This window comes from Oncorhynchus clarkii, chromosome 9 (genome assembly GCF_045791955.1).
Source record: "Oncorhynchus clarkii lewisi isolate Uvic-CL-2024 chromosome 9, UVic_Ocla_1.0, whole genome shotgun sequence".
Classification (NCBI taxonomy): domain Eukaryota; kingdom Metazoa; phylum Chordata; class Actinopteri; order Salmoniformes; family Salmonidae; genus Oncorhynchus; species Oncorhynchus clarkii.
Window position 1 is genome coordinate 78,018,024 of NC_092155.1, and position 24,494 is coordinate 78,042,517.

The window sequence follows — 24,494 nt, forward strand, 5'->3', positions numbered from 1 at the left end:
ACATTGGTCCCATCCGGGACTGAGATCAGCTGAACATTGGTCCCATCTGGGACTGAGATCAGCTGAACATTGGTCCCATCTGGGACTGAGATCAGCTGAACATTGGTCCCATCATGGACTGAGATCAGCTGAACATTGGTCCCATCTGGGACTGAGATCAGCTGAACATTGGTCCCATCATGGACTGAGATCAGTTGAACATTGGTCCCATCATGGACTGGTTCCATCTTGGACTGAGATCAGCTGAACATTGGTCCCATCTTGGACTGAGATCAGTTGAACATTGGTCCCATCTGGGACTGAGTTCAGCTGAACATTGGTCCCATCTGGGACTGAGTTCAGCTGAACATTGGTCCCATTTTGGACTGAGTTCAGCTTAACATTGGTCCTGTCTGGGACTGAGATCAGCTGAACATTGGTCCCATCTGGGACTGAGATCAGCTGAACATTGGTCCCATCATGGACTGGTTCCATCTGGGACTGAGATCAGCTGAACATTGGTCCCATTTTGGACTGAGTTCAGCTGAACATTGGTCCCATCTGGGACTGAGTTCAGCTGAACATTGGTCCCATTTTGAACATTGGTCCCATGGACTGAGATCAGCTGAACATTGGTCCCATCTTGGACTGAGATCAGCTGAACATTGGTCCCATCTTGGACTGAGATCAGCTGAACATTGGTCCCATCTGGGACTGTGATCAGCTGAACATTGGTCCCATCATGGACTGAGATCAGCTGAACATTGGTCCCATCTTGGACTGAGATCAGCTGAACATTGGTCTCATCTTGGACTGAGATCAGCTGAACATTGGTCCCATCTGGGACTGAGATCAGCTGAACATTGGTCCCATCTTGGACTCAGATCAGCTGAACATTAGTCCCATCTTGGACTGAGATCAGCTGAACATTGGTCCCATCCGGGACTGAGATCAGCTGAACATTGGTCCCATCTGGGACTGAGATCAGCTGAACATTGGTCCCATCTGGGACTGAGATCAGCTGAACATTGGTCCCATCATGGACTGAGATCAGCTGAACATTGGTCCCATCTGGGACTGAGATCAGCTGAACATTGGTCCCATCATGGACTGAGATCAGCTGAACATTGGTCCCATCTGGGACTGAGATCAGCTGAACATTGGTCCCATCTGGGACTGAGATCAGCTGAACATTGGTCCCATCTGGGACTGAGATCAGCTGAACATTGGTCCCATCTGGGACTGAGATCAGCTGAACATTGGTCCCATCCGGGACTGAGATCAGCTGAACATTGGTCCCATCTGGGACTGAGATCAGCTGAACATTGGTCCCATCTGGGACTGAGATCAGCTGAACATTGGTCCCATCATGGACTGAGATCAGCTGAACATTGGTCCCATCTGGGACTGAGATCAGCTGAACATTGGTCCCATCATGGACTGAGATCAGTTGAACATTGGTCCCATCATGGACTGGTTCCATCTTGGACTGAGATCAGCTGAACATTGGTCCCATCTTGGACTGAGATCAGTTGAACATTGGTCCCATCATGGACTGGTTCCATCTGGGACTGAGATCAGCTGAACATTGGTCCCATTTTGGACTGAGTTCAGCTGAACATTGGTCCCATCTGGGACTGAGTTCAGCTGAACATTGGTCCCATCTGGGACTGAGTTCAGCTGAACATTGGTCCCATCTGGGACTGAGTTCAGCTGAACATTGGTCCCATTTTGGACTGAGTTCAGCTTAACATTGGTCCCGTCTGGGACTGAGATCAGCTGAACATTGGTCCCATCTGGGACTGAGATCAGCTGAACATTGGTCCCATCTGGGACTGAGATCAGCTGAATATTGGTCCCATCTGGGACTGAGATCAGCTGAACATTGGTCCCATCCGGGACTGAGATCAGCTGAACATTGGTCCCATCTGGGACAGAGATCAGCTGAACATTGGTCCCATCTGGGACTGAGATCAGCTGAACATTGGTCCCATCATGGACTGAGATCAGCTGAACATTGGTCCCATCTGGGACTGAGATCAGCTGAACATTGGTCCCATCCGGGACTGAGATCAGCTGAACATTGGTCCCATCTGGGACTGAGATCAGCTGAACATTGGTCCCATCTGGGACTGAGATCAGCTGAACATTGGTCCCATCATGGACTGAGATCAGCTGAACATTGGTCCCATCTGGGACTGAGATCAGCTGAACATTGGTCCCATCATGGACTGAGATCAGTTGAACATTGGTCCCATCATGGACTGGTTCCATCTTGGACTGAGATCAGCTGAACATTGGTCCCATCTTGGACTGAGATCAGTTGAACATTGGTCCCATCATGGACTGGTTCCATCTGGGACTGAGATCAGCTGAACATTGGTCCCATTTTGGACTGAGTTCAGCTGAACATTGGTCCCATTTTGAACATTGGTCCCATGGACTGAGATCAGCTGAACATTGGTCCCATCTTGGACTGAGATCAGCTGAACATTGGTCCCATCTTGGACTGAGATCAGCTGAACATTGGTCCCATCTGGGACTGTGATCAGCTGAACATTGGTCCCATCATGGACTGAGATCAGCTGAACATTGGTCCCATCTTGGACTGAGATCAGCTGAACATTGGTCTCATCTTGGACTGAGATCAGCTGAACATTGGTCCCATCTGGGACTGAGATCAGCTGAACATTGGTCCCATCTTGGACTCAGATCAGCTGAACATTAGTCCCATCTTGGACTGAGATCAGCTGAACATTGGTCCCATCTGGGACGGAGATCAGCTGAACATTGGTCCCATCATGGACTGAGATCAGCTGAACATTGGTCCCATCTTGGACTGAGATCAGCTGAACATTGGTCCCATCTTGGACTGAGATCAGCTGAACATTGGTCCCATCATGGACTGGTTCCATCTGGGACTGAGATCAGCTGAACATTGGTCCCATTTTGGACTGAGTTCAGCTGAACATTGGTCCCATCTGGGACTGAGTTCAGCTGAACATTGGTCCCATTTTGGACTGAGTTCAGCTTAACATTGGTCCCGTCTGGGACTGAGATCAGCTGAACATTGGTCCCATCTGGGACTGAGATCAGCTGAACATTGGTCCCATCTGGGACTGAGATCAGCTGAACATTGGTCCCATCTGGGACTGAGATCAGCTGAACATTGGTCCCATCCGGGACTGAGATCAGCTGAACATTGGTCCCATCCGGGACTGAGATCAGCTGAACATTGGTCCCATCTGGGACTGAGATCAGCTGAACATTGGTCCCATCATGGACTGAGATCAGCTGAACATTGGTCCCATCTGGGACTGAGATCAGCTGAACATTGGTCCCATCATGGACTGAGATCAGTTGAACATTGGTCCCATCATGGACTGGTTCCATCTTGGACTGAGATCAGCTGAACATTGGTCCCATCTTGGACTGAGATCAGTTGAACATTGGTCCCATCATGGACTGGTTCCATCTGGGACTGAGATCAGCTGAACATTGGTCCCATTTTGGACTGAGTTCAGCTGAACATTGGTCCCATCTGGGACTGAGTTCAGCTGAACATTGGTCCCATTTTGGACTGAGTTCAGCTTAACATTGGTCCCGTCTGGGACTGAGATCAGCTGAACATTGGTCCCATCTGGGACTGAGATCAGCTGAACATTGGTCCCATCTGGGACTGAGATCAGCTGAATATTGGTCCCATCTGGGACTGAGATCAGCTGAACATTGGTCCCATCCGGGACTGAGATCAGCTGAACATTGGTCCCATCTGGGACAGAGATCAGCTGAACATTGGTCCCATCTGGGACTGAGATCAGCTGAACATTGGTCCCATCATGGACTGAGATCAGCTGAACATTGGTCCCATCTGGGACTGTGATCAGCTGAACATTGGTCCCATCATGGACTGAGATCAGCTGAACATTGGTCCCATCTTGGACTGAGATCAGCTGATCATTGGTCTCATCTTGGACTGAGATCAGCTGAACATTGGTCCCATCTGGGACTGAGATCAGCTGAACATTGGTCCCATCTTGGACTCAGATCAGCTGAACATTAGTCCCATCTTGGACTGAGATCAGCTGAACATTGGTCCCATCTGGGACGGAGATCAGCTGAACATTGGTCCCATCATGGACTGAGATCAGCTGAACATTGGTCCCATCTTGGACTGAGATCAGCTGAACATTGGTCCCATCTTGGACTGAGATCAGCTGAACATTGGTCCCATCATGGACTGGTTCCATCTTGGACTGAGATCAGCTGAAAATTGGTCCCATTTTGGACTGAGTTCAGCTGAACATTGGTCCCATCTTGGACTGAGTTCAGCTGAACATTGGTCCCATTTTGGACTGAGTTCAGCTTAACATTGGTCCCGTCTGGGACTGAGATCAGCTGAACATTGGTCCCATCTGGGACTGAGATCAGCTGAACATTGGTCCCATCTGGGACTGAGATCAGCTGAACATTGGTCCCATCCGGGACTGAGATCAGCTGAACATTGGTCCCATCTGGGACTGAGATCAGCTGAACATTGGTCCCATCTGGGACTGAGATCAGCTGAACATTGGTCCCATCATGGACTGAGATCAGCTGAACATTGGTCCCATCTGGGACTGAGATCAGCTGAACATTGGTCCCATCTGGGACTGAGATCAGCTGAACATTGGTCCCATCTGGGACTGAGATCAGCTGAACATTGGTCCCATCTGGGACTGAGATCAGCTGAACATTGGTCCCATCCGGGACTGAGATCAGCTGAACATTGGTCCCATCTGGGACTGAGATCAGCTGAACATTGGTCCCATCTGGGACTGAGATCAGCTGAACATTGGTCCCATCATGGACTGAGATCAGCTGAACATTGGTCCCATCTGGGACTGAGATCAGCTGAACATTGGTCCCATCATGGACTGAGATCAGTTGAACATTGGTCCCATCATGGACTGGTTCCATCTTGGACTGAGATCAGCTGAACATTGGTCCCATCTTGGACTGAGATCAGTTGAACATTGGTCCCATCATGGACTGGTTCCATCTGGGACTGAGATCAGCTGAACATTGGTCCCATTTTGGACTGAGTTCAGCTGAACATTGGTCCCATCTGGGACTGAGTTCAGCTGAACATTGGTCCCATCTGGGACTGAGTTCAGCTGAACATTGGTCCCATTTTGGACTGAGTCCAGCTTAACATTGGTCCCGTCTGGGACTGAGATCAGCTGAACATTGGTCCCATCTGGGACTGAGATCAGCTGAACATTGGTCCCATCTGGGACTGAGATCAGCTGAACATTGGTCCCATCTGGGACTGAGATCAGCTGAACATTGGTCCCATCCGGGACTGAGATCAGCTGAACATTGGTCCCATCTGGGACTGAGATCAGCTGAACATTGGTCCCATCTGGGACTGAGATCAGCTGAACATTGGTCCCATCATGGACTGAGATCAGCTGAACATTGGTCCCATCTGGGACTGAGATCAGCTGAACATTGGTCCCATCATGGACTGAGATCAGTTGAACATTGGTCCCATCATGGACTGGTTCCATCTTGGACTGAGATCAGCTGAACATTGGTCCCATCTTGGACTGAGATCAGTTGAACATTGGTCCCATCATGGACTGGTTCCATCTGGGACTGAGATCAGCTGAACATTGGTCCCATTTTGGACTGAGTTCAGCTGAACATTGGTCCCATCTGGGACTGAGTTCAGCTGAACATTGGTCCCATTTTGGACTGAGTTCAGCTTAACATTGGTCCCGTCTGGGACTGAGATCAGCTGAACATTGGTCCCATCTGGGACTGAGATCAGCTGAACATTGGTCCCATCTGGGACTGAGATCAGCTGAATATTGGTCCCATCTGGGACTGAGATCAGCTGAACATTGGTCCCATCCGGGACTGAGATCAGCTGAACATTGGTCCCATCTGGGACAGAGATCAGCTGAACATTGGTCCCATCTGGGACTGAGATCAGCTGAACATTGGTCCCATCATGGACTGAGATCAGCTGAACATTGGTCCCATCTGGGACTGTGATCAGCTGAACATTGGTCCCATCATGGACTGAGATCAGCTGAACATTGGTCCCATCTTGGACTGAGATCAGCTGATCATTGGTCTCATCTTGGACTGAGATCAGCTGAACATTGGTCCCATCTGGGACTGAGATCAGCTGAACATTGGTCCCATCTTGGACTCAGATCAGCTGAACATTAGTCCCATCTTGGACTGAGATCAGCTGAACATTGGTCCCATCTGGGACGGAGATCAGCTGAACATTGGTCCCATCATGGACTGAGATCAGCTGAACATTGGTCCCATCTTGGACTGAGATCAGCTGAACATTGGTCCCATCTTGGACTGAGATCAGCTGAACATTGGTCCCATCATGGACTGGTTCCATCTTGGACTGAGATCAGCTGAACATTGGTCCCATTTTGGACTGAGTTCAGCTGAACATTGGTCCCATCTTGGACTGAGTTCAGCTGAACATTGGTCCCATTTTGGACTGAGTTCAGCTTAACATTGGTCCCGTCTGGGACTGAGATCAGCTGAACATTGGTCCCATCTGGGACTGAGATCAGCTGAACATTGGTCCCATCTGGGACTGAGATCAGCTGAACATTGGTCCCATCCGGGACTGAGATCAGCTGAACATTGGTCCCATCTGGGACTGAGATCAGCTGAACATTGGTCCCATCTGGGACTGAGATCAGCTGAACATTGGTCCCATCATGGACTGAGATCAGCTGAACATTGGTCCCATCTGGGACTGAGATCAGCTGAACATTGGTCCCATCTGGGACTGAGATCAGCTGAACATTGGTCCCATCTGGGACTGAGATCAGCTGAACATTGGTCCCATCTGGGACTGAGATCAGCTGAACATTGGTCCCATCCGGGACTGAGATCAGCTGAACATTGGTCCCATCTGGGACTGAGATCAGCTGAACATTGGTCCCATCTGGGACTGAGATCAGCTGAACATTGGTCCCATCATGGACTGAGATCAGCTGAACATTGGTCCCATCTGGGACTGAGATCAGCTGAACATTGGTCCCATCATGGACTGAGATCAGTTGAACATTGGTCCCATCATGGACTGGTTCCATCTTGGACTGAGATCAGCTGAACATTGGTCCCATCTTGGACTGAGATCAGTTGAACATTGGTCCCATCATGGACTGGTTCCATCTGGGACTGAGATCAGCTGAACATTGGTCCCATTTTGGACTGAGTTCAGCTGAACATTGGTCCCATCTGGGACTGAGTTCAGCTGAACATTGGTCCCATTTTGGACTGAGTTCAGCTTAACATTGGTCCCGTCTGGGACTGAGATCAGCTGAACATTGGTCCCATCTGGGACTGAGATCAGCTGAACATTGGTCCCATCTGGGACTGAGATCAGCTGAATATTGGTCCCATCTGGGACTGAGATCAGCTGAACATTGGTCCCATCCGGGACTGAGATCAGCTGAACATTGGTCCCATCTGGGACAGAGATCAGCTGAACATTGGTCCCATCTGGGACTGAGATCAGCTGAACATTGGTCCCATCATGGACTGAGATCAGCTGAACATTGGTCCCATCTGGGACTGTGATCAGCTGAACATTGGTCCCATCATGGACTGAGATCAGCTGAACATTGGTCCCATCTTGGACTGAGATCAGCTGAACATTGGTCTCATCTTGGACTGAGATCAGCTGAACATTGGTCCCATCTGGGACTGAGATCAGCTGAACATTGGTCCCATCTTGGACTCAGATCAGCTGAACATTAGTCCCATCTTGGACTGAGATCAGCTGAACATTGGTCCCATCTGGGACGGAGATCAGCTGAACATTGGTCCCATCATGGACTGAGATCAGCTGAACATTGGTCCCATCTTGGACTGAGATCAGCTGAACATTGGTCCCATCTTGGACTGAGATCAGCTGAACATTGGTCCCATCATGGACTGGTTCCATCTTGGACTGAGATCAGCTGAACATTGGTCCCATTTTGGACTGAGTTCAGCTGAACATTGGTCCCATCTTGGACTGAGTTCAGCTGAACATTGGTCCCATTTTGGACTGAGTTCAGCTTAACATTGGTCCCGTCTGGGACTGAGATCAGCTGAACATTGGTCCCATCTGGGACTGAGATCAGCTGAACATTGGTCCCATCTGGGACTGAGATCAGCTGAACATTGGTCCCATCTGGGACTGAGATCAGCTGAACATTGGTCCCATCCGTGACTGAGATCAGCTGAACATTGGTCCCATCTGGGACTGAGATCAGCTGAACATTGGTCCCATCTGGGACTGAGATCAGCTGAACATTGGTCCCATCATGGACTGAGATCAGCTGAACATTGGTCCCATCTGGGACTGAGATCAGCTGAACATTGGTCCCATCATGGACTGAGATCAGTTGAACATTGGTCCCATCATGGACTGGTTCCATCTTGGACTGAGATCAGCTGAACATTGGTCCCATCATGGACTGAGATCAGTTGAACATTGGTCCCATCATGGACTGGTTCCATCTGGGACTGAGATCAGCTGAACATTGTGTGACACAACAGAGAGGAAGGGGGAAATGGTTTTCTATTCCGTCAGGTCTGGAGTCACAGCCATGTTGCATGAATTAAATTGGAAGGGGTTGAATGTGCATAAGATCCATGTTATGAGTATAATTTTTCTGTCAAATGGCTCATTCTGTGTCCTGGCGGTTATCCAGTGTGAAGTTAGCAGCGTTTGTATTATATATGCCGTTGCCGTGTGACACACAGCCCGTTGCCGTGTGACACACAGCCCGTTGCCGTGTGACACACAGCCCGTTGCCGTGCCACCCCAGGAGATTATAATCGCTCTGAGTGCTTCCTTCAGATTTGATCCGATAAAAAGATTGTAATCGTTCTCTCCATCAGCCCATTACTATGGTGATGTCTGTGTTACTATGGTATTCTCTGTGTTACTATGGTATTCTCTGTGTTACTATGGTATTCTCTGTGTTACTATGGTATTCTCTGTGTTACTATGGTATTCTCTGTTTTACTATGGTGTTCTCTGTGTTACTATGGCCGTGTCTGTGTTACTTTGGCCTTGTCTGTGTTACTTTGGCCTTGTCTGTGTTACTTTGGCCTTGTCTGTGTTACTATGGCCTTGTCTGTGTTACTATGGCCTTGTCTTTGTTACTATGGTATTTCATCAGTCCTAGCATTACTATGGTATTTGGCCAACTGACAGAGCATTTGGTTTTACAAGCTATAACATCCTGCTTATAGACCCAACAACCAGACAGATCCTGCTTAAAGACCCCAACAACCAGACAGATCCTGCATAAAGACCCTAACAACCAGACAAATCCTGCATAAAGACCCTAACAACCAGACAGATCCTGCTTAAAGACCCTAACAACCAGACAGATCCTGCTTATAAAGACCCTAACAACCAGACGGATCCTGCTTATAAAGACCCTAACAACCAGACAGATCCTGCTTATAAAGACCCTAACAACCAGACAGATCCTGCTTATAAAGACCCTAACATCCAGACAGATCCTGCTTATAAAGACCCTAACAACCAGACAGATCCTGCTTAAAGACCCCAACAACAAACAACTAACTACATCACACTAATTAGAATGCATGTCCAAGCCTTGTTGTGGTCCGTCTGAGCTGGTTGACCTTAATGGTAATGGTATTCTAAGTGATGCAGGCTGAATTACAATGAAGTATCTGCAGTACATAGAAATAAATAGATGAAAAGGTGCCATTTAAAGGGCCAATACAGAAGTTGAAAGACTAACAAAGCAGTCATCCGCCTCTGTTTTGGTTACAATGCATGTGGCCTTGGAGAAATGTAACCACTCTCCAATTCATAGACTGAGCTATGTATGCAAGACCTGACCATCCATTTTATCAATTTTATCATTTAAACATATTTTGAGGCTATACAGTGGTTGTTTACATTTAATAAAACAAGCTCTATATATTGGGTTTGGATGGGGTGTGACAGTTGAACTAAGCGCGTATGGCATTAAAAAAAAAGTTATATTCTTCAAGAATTAATGGATATATATTATTCATTTAATGATATAACTGTTAATTAGTTGAAATGCAATCCAGGTGACTACGTCATACAACTGGTTGAGAGAATGCCAAGAGTGTGCAAAGCTGTCATCAAGGCCAAGGGTGGCTACTTTGAAGAATCTCAAATATAAAATATATTTTTGATTTGTTTAACACTTGTTTTAGTTACTACTTGATTCCATGTGTATTATTTCATAGTTTTGATGTCTTCACTATTATTCTACAATGTAGAAAATAGTAAAAATATAAAATAAGAAAAACCCTTGAATGAGTCGGTGTTCTAAGACTTTTATATCATTAATTTGATCTGACGTCTGAAGAGGTGTGTAACAACTGCAGATTGCCCCTTTTAAGATTTTTCTGGATGTCGCTGATGTCGCCGAGTGAACCTTTTTAGTAAACTTTAACAAGGTCTCATTGAGTTGAATGGGATTCAGCACCATGGACAGCGCCACCACTGCCACGCAATACAGTGAATGGACTACTGCGTGTGCAGAGAGCTGTTTTGTTCGTTTGGCTGAGAGACAAGAGAGACGGTCTATTCGTTTGGCTGAGAGCTGTTTTGTTCGTTTGGTAGAGAGAAAGACTGTATGTTCGTTTGTCAGAGAGACAGTGGCTGTTTGTTTATTTGAAGGAGACAGAGAAACTGTCTGTTCATTTGACAGAGACAGAGAGACTGTCTATTCGTTTGACAGAGAGACAGAGAGACTGTCTGTTCATTTGACAGAGAGACAGAGAGACTGTCTGTTCATTTGACAGAGAGACAGAGAGACTGTCTGTTCATTTGACAGAGACAGAGATGGTCTATTTGTTTGGCAGAGAGACAGAGGGACTGTCTGTTTTTTTGGCAGAGGGACTGTCTGTTTGTTTGACAGAGAGACAGAGGGACTGTCTGTTTGTTTGGCAGAGGGACTGTCTGTTTGTTCATTTGACAGAGACTGAGATGGTCTATTTGTTTGGCAGAGAGACAGAGGGACTGTCTATTCTACAGAGGGACTGTCTGTTTGTTTGGCAGATGGACTGTCTGTTTGTTTGGCAGAGGGACTGTCTGTTTTCTTGACAAAGGGACTGTCTGTTTGACAGAGAGACAGAGAGACTGTCTGTCCGTTTGACAGTCTGTATGTCAAACAAATATACAAAGAGACAGAGACTGTTTGTTTGTTTAAAAGAGAGAAAGAGATACTGTCTGTTTATTTAGCAGAGTTACTGTCTTTTCATTTGACAGAGACAGAGAATGTCTGTTCATTTGGCAGAGAGACAGACTGTCTGTTCATTTGGCAGAGAGACAGACTGTCTGTTCATTTGGCAGAGAGACAGACTGTCTGTTCATTTGGCAGAGTGACAGACTGTCTGTTCATTTGGCAGAGAGACAGACTGTCTGTTCATTTGGCAGAGAGACAGACTGTCTGTTCGTTTGTCAGAGAGACAGAATGTCTGTTTCTTTGGAAGAGGGAGAGAGAGACTGTCTGTTTGTTTCGCAGAGAGAGAGAGAGACTGTCTGTTCGTTTCGCAGTGAGACTCTGTTCATTTGACAGAGATACAGAGAGACTGCCTGGTCGTTTGACAGAGAGACAGAGATACTGTCTGTTAGTTTGGCAGAGACACTGTCTGTTTGTTTGACTGAGAGACAGAGACTTTTTGTTCGTTTGACAGCTCTAAATGCTCTATGTCCTGATAAGCAGCTTATTCTCTCTCCTCCCTGTCTCCTCCCCCCTTCACTCTCTCCATCCCTCCATCCCTACCCCCTCACTCTTTCGTGCTATTTTGCTCTCTCTTTCTCCCCTCCCCCTCTCCTCACAATAGTGTGTGTGATGAGTAGTAAAAACACATTTGGATAGTGTAGGGGCAGAGGTTAGGGCTGGGGCTGAGACTGGCAGAGGCTGAGGCTGGGACTGGGGCTGAGACAGGGACTGGGACTGGGTCTAGGGCTGAGGCTGGGACTGGGAGGGGCTAAGGCTGGGACAGGGGCTGGGACAGGGACTGGGACTGGGACTGGGTCTAGGGCTGAGGCTGGGACTGGCAGGGGCTGAGGCTGGGACAGGGATTGGGACTGGGTCTAGGGCTGAGGCTGGTGCTGGGGCTGGGACAGGGACTGGGACTGGGTCTAGGGCTGAGGCTGGGACTGGCAGGGGCTGAGGCTGGGACAGGGATTGGGACTGGGTCTAGGGCTGAGACTGGGACTGGGACTGGGTCTAGGGCTGAGGCTGGGACAGGGACTGGGACTGGGTCTAGGGCTGAGGCTGGGACGGGAGGGTTGGATATATTTGAGGTGAGTCTTTTAAAACATATGCCAATGTGCTCATTTCGGTCAGTGCAACTACAGATATTTAATAAGAGCGACCAAAACGCTGGTCTTAACGGTGACGCAGTTGGTAATGACGTGGATGTTGAGAGCAGCCTATCCAGTCGTGACGGTCCCCTCAGAATAAGAGACGTGACAGTGAACCTCGTAAAAAAAATGTTTTAAATGCTTTTCCCCCAATTTACCTGGTTGAGCAGCTGTGTGTCTCTTTCCATGATTTACATACCTGTATACTTTATTTAGCTTGTTCAAGTAGGCTATCCATCGCCATCTTCAAAGAGCTCTCCGTTAAGCCTACAAAAGACACACTACTCTGAACTATTCAGACATCCTGTGATGCCATTAAAAAAAAAAAAAAAATTTAACCAAGCAAGTCAGTTAAGATCAAATTCTTATGTACAATGACAGCCTAGGAACAACAGGTTAACTGCCAGTTAACAACAGATTTGTACCTTGTCAGCACAGGGATTTGATCTTGCAACCTTTTGGTTATTAGTCCAACGCTCTAACCACTAGGCTACCCTGCCGCCAATATATCAACGGCTGATGTATCTTGCTTGTTGAGAATGCCTTCTAGACAATGATCCAATTGTCTTGACACAAGAACCTAATATTTTGTATGCAAATGTTATGACATTTGGGCCTCCGTGCACACAGTGGCTTGTGCTCATGGAACGAGAGAAGATTTAGTATATCATGCTTCTGACCCCATCCTATTTAAAAATGGTTGTTTAAAAATAAAACAGTTTGTTTTTCATTTTGTTTACGAAACAAACTTATTAGATTCATTCATCGTCCTTGGCTTTGAGAATGTCCAGGATTTTTTGACAATGTCTTTGGCTTTTTTTTTTGTTGCAATGGACAAAACCATGATCGGTGGATTATTCTATTAAGTTTGTTTTGGTAATCAAAATGAAAAACAAGCAAACAGGACCTGCCCGTGGCTTCGTGAGACTATCTTTGGCCACGGATGGTTTTACGAAGCCACGGAGGGTCTCACAATGCCAAGAACCGTGAATTATTCTAAAACATTTTTTTTTTTGTAATTGAAATGAAAAACAAACAATCAGTTTTTTTGAAAACAACAATAATTAAATATTGATATGAATAATCAGCTTTTCTTGTTACTGTTATTTTTTGAAGTCTGCATTGTTGGAAAACATTTCAGTCTAGATGGCGCCGACAGACAGCTCTGCTTCTAGCTCCAAAGCAACTTTATTTTATTTTATTTTTTTTGTGTGTTATTTCTTACATTATTATCCCATGAAGATTTTTGTATTACTACATAAAATAAGAAATAACCTTTGGATATCAGAGCGGCGGCAGCTCACCAACATTACGACCAGAGATACGACTTTCCCGACTTGGATCCTTTGTTTGTACACCCCAGGGCAGTTATATTTATCCCAGTGGCTGCTCCAAGACACCGCTGGCGGAGAAGAGGTATTTGGACTTCTAGTCCGACTCAGGCGGCGTGCACACCATCCACCGCTTCCGAGAATATTACTCGCTATTGTTCAGTCCCTGGACAATAAAGTAGACGAGCTCAGGGCGAGGATCTCTTTCCAGAGCGACATCAGGGACTGTAACATACTCTGTTTTCACAGAACCATGGCTCTCTCCAGATATACTGTCCCCATCATACTGGATTCTGGATTCACAGTTCATCACACAGACAGGAATAAAGAACTCTTTGGGAAGAAGAAAGGTGTTGGTGTATGTTTCATGATTAACTGCTCATGGTGTGATTGAGATAACAAGTCCTTTTGTTAATTAACCCGACCTCACAATCAAACGTTGACTGTATTACCTCCCGAGAGATTTCTCTTCGGTTATAGTTACAGCAGTATATATATTCACCCTCAAGCCGATACCACGACAGTGTCACAAAGCCACTCCTGCGTTGTCTTGGCTGTGTGCTTAGGGTCGTTGTCCTGTTGGAAGGTGAACCTTCGCCCCAGTCTGAGGTCCTGTCTTTGCTCCGTTCATCTTTCCCTCCATCCTGACTAGTCTCCCAGTCCCTGCCACTGAAAAAAGATCCCCACAGCATGATGCTATACACATACATATAAATACACTTTTTTTTTTTTTTATTACATTTTCCTTTATTATTTTCTAACCCTACCACCACTCCCCTAATCGGAGTAAACCAATGAACAACAACGCTTAGGCTTCTACTTCCTGCTTATACAAACTATATACATTTTACAGACATTACAGTCTATTTTAATAGTTATATATTTTGTTTTGTTTTTACCAACCATCTATTTCTTTCACTAAACGTTCTATATACGTTTTACATGAGTCATCTAGTTGTTATTAGTTGTTAGTATTCGTAATCTTCAGCTCCGTTCATCCCGTCTTTCCCACAACACCATCCATGTTGGATTTCTACTTGCCATTGTCACGTTCTGACCTTAGTTCTTGTGTGTTTTCCTTGTTTTAGTGTTGGTCAGGACGTGAGCCGGGTGGGCATTCTATGTTGTGTGTCTAGTGTGTCTATTTCTATGTTTGGCCTGATATGGTTTCTCAATCAGAGGCAGGTGTCAGTCATTGTCTCTGATTGGGAACCATATTTAGGTAGCCTGTTTTGTGTTGGGTTTTTGTGTCGTTGTGTTGGGTTGTTTCCTGTCGTTGTGTTTTCTGCACCAGTTAGGACTGTTTCGGTGTTCACGTTTATTGTTTTGTAGTCTGTTCATGTTGAGTTACCTTATTAAAATAACATGAACTCTAACCACGCTGCGTTTTGGTCCGCCTCTCCTTCCCAGGAAGAAAGTCTTCACAGTCGTTATGTTTTAACCTTTCTATTCCCATAATAAACTCTTTTTTTTTTGTTGCTGCAAGTATTATTATATTATTGATCGACTGACTATCAAATCAAATGTATTTATATAGACCTTCTTACATCAGCTGATGTCACAAAGTGCTGTACAGAAACCCAGCCTAAAACCCCAAACAGCAAGCAATGCAGGTGTAGAAGCACGGTGGCTAGGAAAAACTCCCTAGAAAGGCCAAAACCTAGGAAGAAACCTAGAGAGGAATCAGGGTATGAGGGGTGGCCAGTCCTCTTCTGGCTGTGCCGGGTGGAGATTATAAGACTATGACTTTTCAGATCACCTGGTAGTGCTACCTGCAAGGTTAGCTCCAGGTAAATGTTGCAATTCTGCCGCCATTCACGGACCTGTGACCAAAAAACAAGCTACATATGGACAGTACCAAAATACATGATCTAATGACTCTGCCTCTTCACCGCAAAATCTGCAGATCTGGGAAGGTTGTATCCCCCAAATATCTCTCGGTCTTGTTGGTTCCAAACTTCTTCCGTTTATGAATGATGGAGGCCACTGTGTTCTTGGGGACCTTCAATGCTGCAGAAATGTTTTGGTACCCTTCCCCAGATCTGTGCCTCGGCACAATCCTGTCTCGGCGCTCTACAGACAATTCCTTTGACCTGATGGCTTGGTTTTTTCACTGACATTCCCTGTCAACTGTGGGACCTTATATAGACAGGTGTGTGCCTTTCCAAATCATGTCCAATCAATTGAATTTACCACAGGTGGAGTCCAATCAAGTTGTAGAAATATCTCAAGGATGATCAATGAAAACAGGAAGCACCTGAGATCAATTTTAAATCTCATAGCAAAGGGTCTGAATACTTAAATAAGGTATTATTGTTTTTCATTTTTAATACATTTGCAAACGTTTCTAAAAACTGTTTTCGCTTTGTCCTTATCGGGGTATGGTGTGTAGATTGCTGAGTAAATGTTTTTATTTCATGTATTTCAGAATAAGGCTGTAACGTTACAACATGTGGAAGAAGTCAAGGGGTCTGAAGCCCATGTATCACTCTAGAAGAGTCTATGTATATGAGGGAGGGACGTGTGTGTGTGTGTGTGTCACTCTAGAAGAGTCAATAGAGTGACTGTATGTGAGGGAGGGACGTGTGTGTTTTGCCTGTCTCTGTGTATGTGTGCAAATGCGCACATATGTGTTTGTAGTAGCAGGCCAGGCCAGTGTGTGTGTATGTGTGAGGCAGTGTCTCTCTGTGTGTATGTATCCTTGTGTGTGTGTGTGTGTGTCAGGTCTGTGCAGTGTGTGTGTGTCAGGTCTGGGAAGTGTGTGTGTGTCAGGTCTGGGCAGTGTGTGTGCCAATCCATCCAGACAAAGAGTTACGGAGAGACAGAGAGAGGGATAATGGCAGACTGGTAATCCTGTGAAAGGCTCACTAACTCCTTTGTCTACGAGCAAACATATTCTACAGTCCTCTCCTCTACTAGCAAACATATTCTACAGTCCTCTCCTCTAATACCAAACACATTCTACAGTCCTCTAATACCAAACATATTCTACAGTCCTCTCCTCTACTAGCAAACACATTCTACAGTCCTCTAATACCAAACATATTCTACAGTCCTCTCCTCTAATACCAAACACATTCTACAGTCCTCTCCTCTACTACCAAACACATTCTACAGTCCTCTAATACCAAACATATTCTACAGTCCTCTCCTCTACTAGCAAACACATTCTACAGTCCTCTAATATCAAACATATTCTACAGTCCTCTCCTCTACTAGCAAACATATTCTACAGTCCTCTACTACCAAACACATTCTACAGTCCTCTAATACCAAACACATTCTACAGTCCTCTCCTCTAATACCAAACATATTCTACAGTCCTCTCCTCTAATACCAAACATATTCTACAGTCCTCTCCTCTACTACCAAACATATTCTACAGTCCTCTCCTCTAATATCAAACACATTCTACAGTCCTCTAATACCAAACACATTCTACAGTCCTCTAATACCAAACACATTCTACAGTCCTCTCCTCTACTACCAAACATATTCTACAGTCCTCTAATACCAAACATATTCTACAGTCCTCTCCTCTACTACCAAACACATTCTACAGTCCTCTCCTCTAATACCAAACACATTCTACACTCCTCTAATACCAAACACATTCTACAGTCCCTTAATACCAAACACATTCTACAGTCCTCTCCTCTAATACCAAACACATTCTACACTCCTCTAATACCAAACACATTCTACAGTCCCTTAATACCAAACACATTCTACAGTCCTCTCCTCTACTACCAAACACATTCTACAGTCCTCTAATATCAAACACATTCTACAGTCCTCTCCTCTACTACAAAACACATTCTACAGTCCTCTAATACCAAAAATATATTCTACAGTCCTCTCCTCTACTACCAAACACATTCTACAGTCCTCTAATACCAAACACATTCTACAGTCCTCTAATACCAAACACATTCTACAGTCCTCTAATACCAAACACATTCTACAGTCCTCTACTAGCAAACACATTCTACAGTCCTCTAATACCAAACACAGTCTACAGTCCTCTAATACCAAACACATTCTACAGTCCTCTCTCTGGGTTGGCTCAAGACTAACTGTACTGTCTACTGTCTAATAATATTCAGTAAAAAGATGTAGAAAATACCTCACACGCTCTCTCACAAAGCCCCTCTCATAGACTGGTCCTTTCAGCCAGATCTCTCACAAAGCCCCTCTCATAGACTGGTCCTTTCAGCCAGATCTCTCACAAACCCCCTCTCATAGACTGGTCCTTTTGAGCCAGATCTCTCACAAACCCCCTCTCATAGACTGTTCCTTTCAGCCAGATCTCTCACAAAGCCCCTCTCATAGACTGGTCCTTTCAGCCAGATCTCTCACAAAGCCCCTCTCATAGACTGGTCCTTTTGAGCCTGATATCTCACAAAGCCCCTCTCATAGACTGGTCCTTTTGAGCCTGATATCTCACAAAGCCCCTCTCATAGACTGGTCCTTTTGAGCCTGATCTCTCACAAAGCCCCTCTCATAGACTGTTCCTTTCAGCCAGATCTCTCACAAACCCCTCATAGACTGGTCCTTTCAGACAAATCTCTCACAAACCCCCTCATAGACTGTTCCTTTCAGCCAGATCTCTCACAAAGCCCCTCATAGACTGGTCCTATCAGCCAGATCTCTCACAAACCCCCTCATAGACTAGTCCTTTCAGCCAAATCTCTCACAAAGCCCCTCTCATAGACTGGTCCTTTCAGCCAGATCTCTCACAAAGCCCCTCTCATAGACTGGTCCTTTCAGCCAGATCTCTCACAAAGCCCCTCTCATAGACTGGTCCTTTTGAGCCAGATCTCTCACAAAGCCCCTCTCATAGACTGGTCCTTTTGAGCCTGATCTCTCACAAAGCCCCTCTCATAGACTGTCCTTTCATAGAGCCAGATCTCTCACAAAGCCCCTCTCATAGACTGTTCCTTTCAGCCAGATCTCTCACAAACCCCCTCTCATAGACTGTTCCTTTCAGCCAGATCTCTCACAAAGCCCCTCTCAAAGACTGTTCCTTTCAGCCAGATCTCTCACAAACCCCCTCTCATAGACTGTCCTTTCAGCCAGATCTCTCCTTTCAGCCAGATCTCTCACAAAGCCCCTCTCATAGACTGTTCCTTTCAGCCAGATCTCTCACAAACCCCCTCTCATAGACTGGTCCTTTTCAGCCAGATCTCTCACAAAGCCCCTCTCATAGACTGGTCCTTTTGAGCCAGATCTCTCACAAAGCCCCTCTCATAGACTGTTCCTTTCAGCCAGATCTCTCACAAACCCCCTCTCATAGACTGTTCCTTTCAGCCAGATCTCTCACAAACCCCCTCTCATAGACTGTTCCTTTCAGCCAGATCTCTCACAAAGCCCCTCTCAAACCCCCTCTCATAGACTGTTCCTTTCAGCCAGATCTCTCACAAACCCCCTCTCATAGACTAGTCCTTTCAGCCAGATCTCTCACAAAGCCCCTCTCATAGACTGTTCCTTTCAGACTGGTCCTTTTAGCCAGATCTCTCACAAAGCCCCTCTCATAGACTGTTCCTTTTGAGCCAGATCTCTCACAAAGCCCCTCTCATAGACTGTTCCTTTCACTTTTTACATCTGCGTAATTTAGCATACACTCTCATCGTACTTATTAAAATAAGTATGTTGTTCCTGCCCGCCTGGTGGAAATGTTGAATTCACAGATGTAACGTCTGATATTGTTTCTTTGTCTCTTCTTTCTCCAGGAACAAGTGGAATATGTGTTTCTGATTATCTTCACCATCGAGACCTTTCTGAAGATCTTGGCTTACGGCTTAGTGATGCACCCCAGCTCCTACATTCGCAACGGATGGAACTTGTTGGACTTTGTCATTGTCATCGTCGGGTAAAACAGAATGGTCATTTTACCTGCTCCAACTCCTATTGTTAGAATCGTCCACTACCTCTTAAGGTTGTCTTCTCCCCTTTTCATTGTTACCACGTTCTATCTCTCCTCCATCTCTCCTCCATGTCTCCTCCATCTCTCCTCAATGTCTCCTCCATCTCTCTCCTCAATGCAATGTCTCCTCCATCTCTTCTCAATGTCTCCTCAATCTCTTTACTCAATCTCTCCTCAATCTCTCCTCCATCTCTCCTCAAATGTCTCCTCCATCTCTCTCCTCAATCTCTCCTCAATGTCTCCTCCATCTCTCTCCTCAATCTCTCCTCCATCTCTCTCCTCAATCTCTCCTCAATCTCTCCTCAATCTCTCTACTCAATCTCTCCTCCATCTCTCCTCAATGTCTCCTCAATCTCTCCTCAATCTCTCTACTCAATCTCTCCTCCATCTCTCCTCAATGTCTCCTCAATGTCTCCTCCATCTCTCCTCTCTCCTCAATCTCTCCTCCATCTCTCCTCAATGTCTCCTCAATCTCTCCTCCATCTCTCCTCCATCTCTCTCCTCCATCCCTCTCCTCAATCTCTCTCCATCTCTCCTCAATGTCCCCTAAATGTCTCCTCCATCTCTCTCCTCCATCTCTCCTCCATCTCTCTCCTCCATCTCTCTCCTCCATCTCTCTCCTCCATCTCTCTCCTCCATCTCTCTCCTCCATCTCTCCATCTCTCTCCTCCATCTCTCTCCTCCATCTCTCCATCTCTCCTCCATCTCTCCTCCATGTCTCCCCCATCTCGCTCCTCAATCTCTCTCCTCAATCTCTCCTCCATCTCTCCTCCATCTCTCTCCTCCATCTCTCCTCAATCTCTCTACTCAATCTCTCCTCCATCTCTCCTCAATGTCTCCTCAATGTCTCTTCCATCTCTCCTCCATCTCTCCTCAATGTCTCCTCAATCTCTCCTCCAACTCTCCTCCATCTCTCCTCCATCTCTCTCCTCCATCCCTCTCTTCCATCCCTCTCCTCAATCTCTCCTCCATCTCTGCTCCTCTCCTCCATCCCTCCATCTCTGCTCCTCTCCTCCTCTCCTCCATCTCTGCTCCTCTCCTCCATCTCTGCTCCTCTCCTCTCCTCCATCTCTGCTCCTCTCCTTCATCCCTCCATCTCTGCTCCTCTTCTCCATCCCTCCATCTCTGCTCCTCTCCTTCATCCCTCCATCTCTGCTCCTCTCCTCCATCTCTGCTCCTCTCCTTCATCCCTCCATCTCTGCTCCTCTCCTCCTCTCCTCCATCTCTGCTCCTCTCCTTCATCCCTCCATCTCTGCTCCTCTCCTCCTCTCCTCCATCTCTGCTCCTCTCCTCCTCTCCTCCATCTCTGCTCCTCTCCTTTATCCCTCCATCTCTGCTCCTCTCCTTCATCCCTCCATCTTTGCTCCTCTTCTCCATCTCTCCATCTCTGCTCCTCTCCTTCATCCCTCCATCTTTGCTCCTCTTCTCCATCTCTCCATCTCTGCTCCTCTCCTTCATCCCATCATCTCTGCTCCTCTCCTCCTCTCCTCCATCTCTGCTCCTCTCCTTCATCCCTCCATCTCTCTGCTCCTCTTCTCCATCCCTCCATCTCTGCTCCTCTCCTTCATCCCTCCATCTCTGCTCCTCTCCTCCATCTCTGCTCCTCTCCTTCATCCCTCCATCTCTGCTCCTCTCCTCCTCTCCTCCATCTCTGCTCCTCTCCTTCATCCCTCCATCTCTGCTCCTCTCCTCCTCTCCTCCATCTCTGCTCCTCTCCTTCATCCCTCCACCTCTGCTCCTCTCCTTTATCCCTCCATCTCTGCTCCTCTCCTCCTCCCTCCATCTTTGCTCCTCTTCTCCATCTCTCCATCTCTGCACCTCTCCTTCTCCCTCCATCTTTGCTCCTCTCCTCCATCTCTGCTCCTCTCCTTCATCCCTCCATCTCTGCTCCTCTCCTCCTCTCCTCCATCTCTGCTCCTCTCCTTCATCCCTCCATCTCTGCTCCTCTCCTCCTCTCCTCCATCTCTGCTCCTCTCCCATCCCTCCACCTCTGCTCCTCTCCTTTATCCCTCCATCTCTGCTCCTCTCCTTCATCCCTCCATCTTTGCTCCTCTTCTCCATCTCTCCATCTCTGCACCTCTCCTTCATCCCTCCATCTTTGCTCCTCTTCTCCATCTCTCCATCTCTGCTCCTCTCCTTCATCCCATCATATCTGCTCCTCTCCTCCTCTCCTCCATCTCTGCTCCTCTCCTTCATCCCTCCATCTCTGCTCCTCTCCTTCATCCCTCCATCTCTGCTCCTCTCCCCCTCTCCTCCATCTCTGCTTCTCTCCTTCATCACATCATCTCTGCTCCTCTCCTTCATCTCTGCTCCTCTCCTTCATCCCTCAATCTCTGCTCCTCTCCTCCATCTCTGCTCCTCTCCTTCATCCCTCCATCTCTGCTCCTCTCCTCCATCTCTGCTCCTCTTCTTCATCCCTCCATCTCTGCTCCTCTCCTCCATCTCTGCTCCTCTCCTTCATCCCATCATCTCTGCTCCTCTCCTCCTCTCCTCCATCTCTGCTCCTCTCCTTCATCCCTCCATCTCTGCTCCTCTCCTTCATCCCTCCATCTCTGCTCCTCTCCTTCAACCCTCCATCTCTGCTCCTCTCCTTCATCCCTCCATCTCTGCTCCTCTCCTCCATTTCTGCCCCTCTCCTTCATCACATCATCTCTGCTCCTCTCCTTCATCCCTCCATCTCTGCTCCTCTCCTCCATCCCTCCATTTCTCCTACAGCCCTCCATCTCTCTTCCAACCCCACTCATCTCCTCCATCTCTTCCCTTTGCTCTCTCTCCTGCTTATGGTTAATCTGGATCTAGTATGATCGGGCAGTCTCTGGTACACAAACCCATCCCCCCTCCCTTTCTCTCTCTCTCCTCTCCCTCACTCCCCCTCTCATCTCAGTTTCCCTCTCCCCCTCCCTTTCTCTCCTCTCCCTCACTCCCCCTCCCTTTCTCTTTCTCTCCCATCTCACTGCCTCTCTTTCTCCCTCCCCTGTCCCTATTCGTCTCTTAATCTGACCCAGACTCCCTTGGCTTTCCTCTCCTCCCTCTCTCGCTCTCTCTTTCGCTCTCTCTCTCTCTCTCTCTTTCTCTCTCGCTCTCTCACTATCTCTTTTCCTCCCTTTCTCTCTTTCTCTCTCTCTCTCTCTCTCTCTCTCTCTCTCTCTCTCTCTCTCTTTCTCTCTCTTGCTCTCTCACTATCTCTTCTCCTCCCTCTCTCTCTCTCTTTCTCTCTCTTTCTCTCTCTCTTTCTCTCTTGCTCTCTCACTATCTCTTCTCCTCTCTCTCTCGTTGTCTATCAGTGGGCTTAAAGCTCCTTAGTGGATACATGTTGATGGGAATCAGTCTGCAATTGCAAAAACACTATAGGGCACAACAACAAAGCAATAACAAATAAAAATACCATTGTACAATACGGCCCTATGAAGCAGGCTATCCTGATCTCAGTCTGGGGTAGACAACTCCTCCTGATCTCAGTCTGGGGTAGACAACTCCTCCTGATCTCAGTCTGGGGTAGACAACTCCTCCTGATCTCAGTCTGGGGTAGACAACTCCTCCTGATCTCAGTCTGGGGTAGACAACTCCTCCTCCTGGGGTAGACAACTCCTCCTCAGTCTGGGGTAGACAACTCCTCCTGATCTCAGTCTGGGGTAGACAACTCCTCCTGATCTCAGTCTGGGGTAGACAACTCCTCCTGATCTCAGTCTGGGGTAGACAACTCCTCCTGATCTCAGTCTGGGGTAGACACTCCTCCTGACTCTTGATGTGTGTCATGTCCTGATCTGACCACCAGCTATACTTGACTAGCAGGCTATAGACTACCAGGCACTTGACTCCTCCTGATCTCAGTCTGGGGTAGACAACTCCTCCTGATCTCAGTCTTGATGTGTGTCATGTCAAGGTGTTGGCTAAAGCACGAGCTGACTTGACCACCAGACTATACTTGACTAGCAGGCTATACTTGACTACCAGGCTATACTTGACTACCGGACTATACTTGACTACCAGGCTATACTTGACTACCAGGCTATACTTGACCACCACTTTACCGGGCTGTAATTTTTCCTAGGTAATGGTGTTGAGTATGTGTTATTCAGTAGGCCATCTAACTCAGGTGATGATGGTGGTGATGAAGAGTATCTGTTACTCAGTAGGCCATCTAACTCAGGTGATGATGGTGGTGATGATGATGATGAGGGCGATGATGATGTGTTATACTGTAGGCCATCTAACTCAGCTGATGATGTGTGTTCCAGGCTGTTCAGTGTCGTCCTGGAGACGATGACCCATAAGGCCACTGGGGAGGCTGCGTCGACCCACCATGTGCCAGGGAAGCCTGGAGGTCTGGACGTCAAAGCTCTCCGAGCCTTCAGAGTACTGAGGCCCCTACGGCTGGTCTCAGGAGTACCTAGTGAGTAGAGGGGGGAGGGGGTTGTGTGTTTGCAAGTGTGAGTGAGTGAGTGCGTCTGATGGAGGTCGTGCACGTACATGTCTGTATATATGCATGTGCTGTAGGTGTAAACTATTCCCAACGAACAGATCATTTCAGGAGAAGCATGTTTTACAGTGTTTGTGATTCCATCACAATGTGGAATCACATAGCAGAAGCAGAAGGGAACTGGTTTGTGTGAAGGCAGGGTTGTGTAGTTGTAATCTTTCACGGACAGATGTGCGTAAACTGGTATTGTAGAATCTGTCGGGAATGGAATGGGATACGTGTGTGTAAGGAGCAACATTACTTCTGGTGTTTGGGGTTTGGATAAATCACAATTTCGCAGGTGCTACCCTTTCGTACGGGTGACGGGAACATTTGCCACCTAACTTTTAAAGAGAGGGATTGTGGAGCTCCTCGTTCTAGCATTTT

General features: G+C 47.0%; 1 protein-coding gene across 2 annotated transcripts in view; it reads left to right on the forward strand.

Moving 5' to 3' along the window:
- LOC139416960 (calcium channel, voltage-dependent, L type, alpha 1F subunit) overlaps positions 1-24,494 on the forward strand; it is a 172,451-nt gene that overhangs the window by 25,945 nt on the left and 122,012 nt on the right. For both annotated transcript variants that reach the window (XM_071166172.1, XM_071166174.1), the window contains exons 4-5: positions 19,455-19,594; positions 23,887-24,041. In XM_071166172.1, the coding sequence (XP_071022273.1) occupies positions 19,455-19,594; positions 23,887-24,041 (295 nt within the window). The remainder of the gene's footprint in view (positions 1-19,454; positions 19,595-23,886; positions 24,042-24,494) is intronic.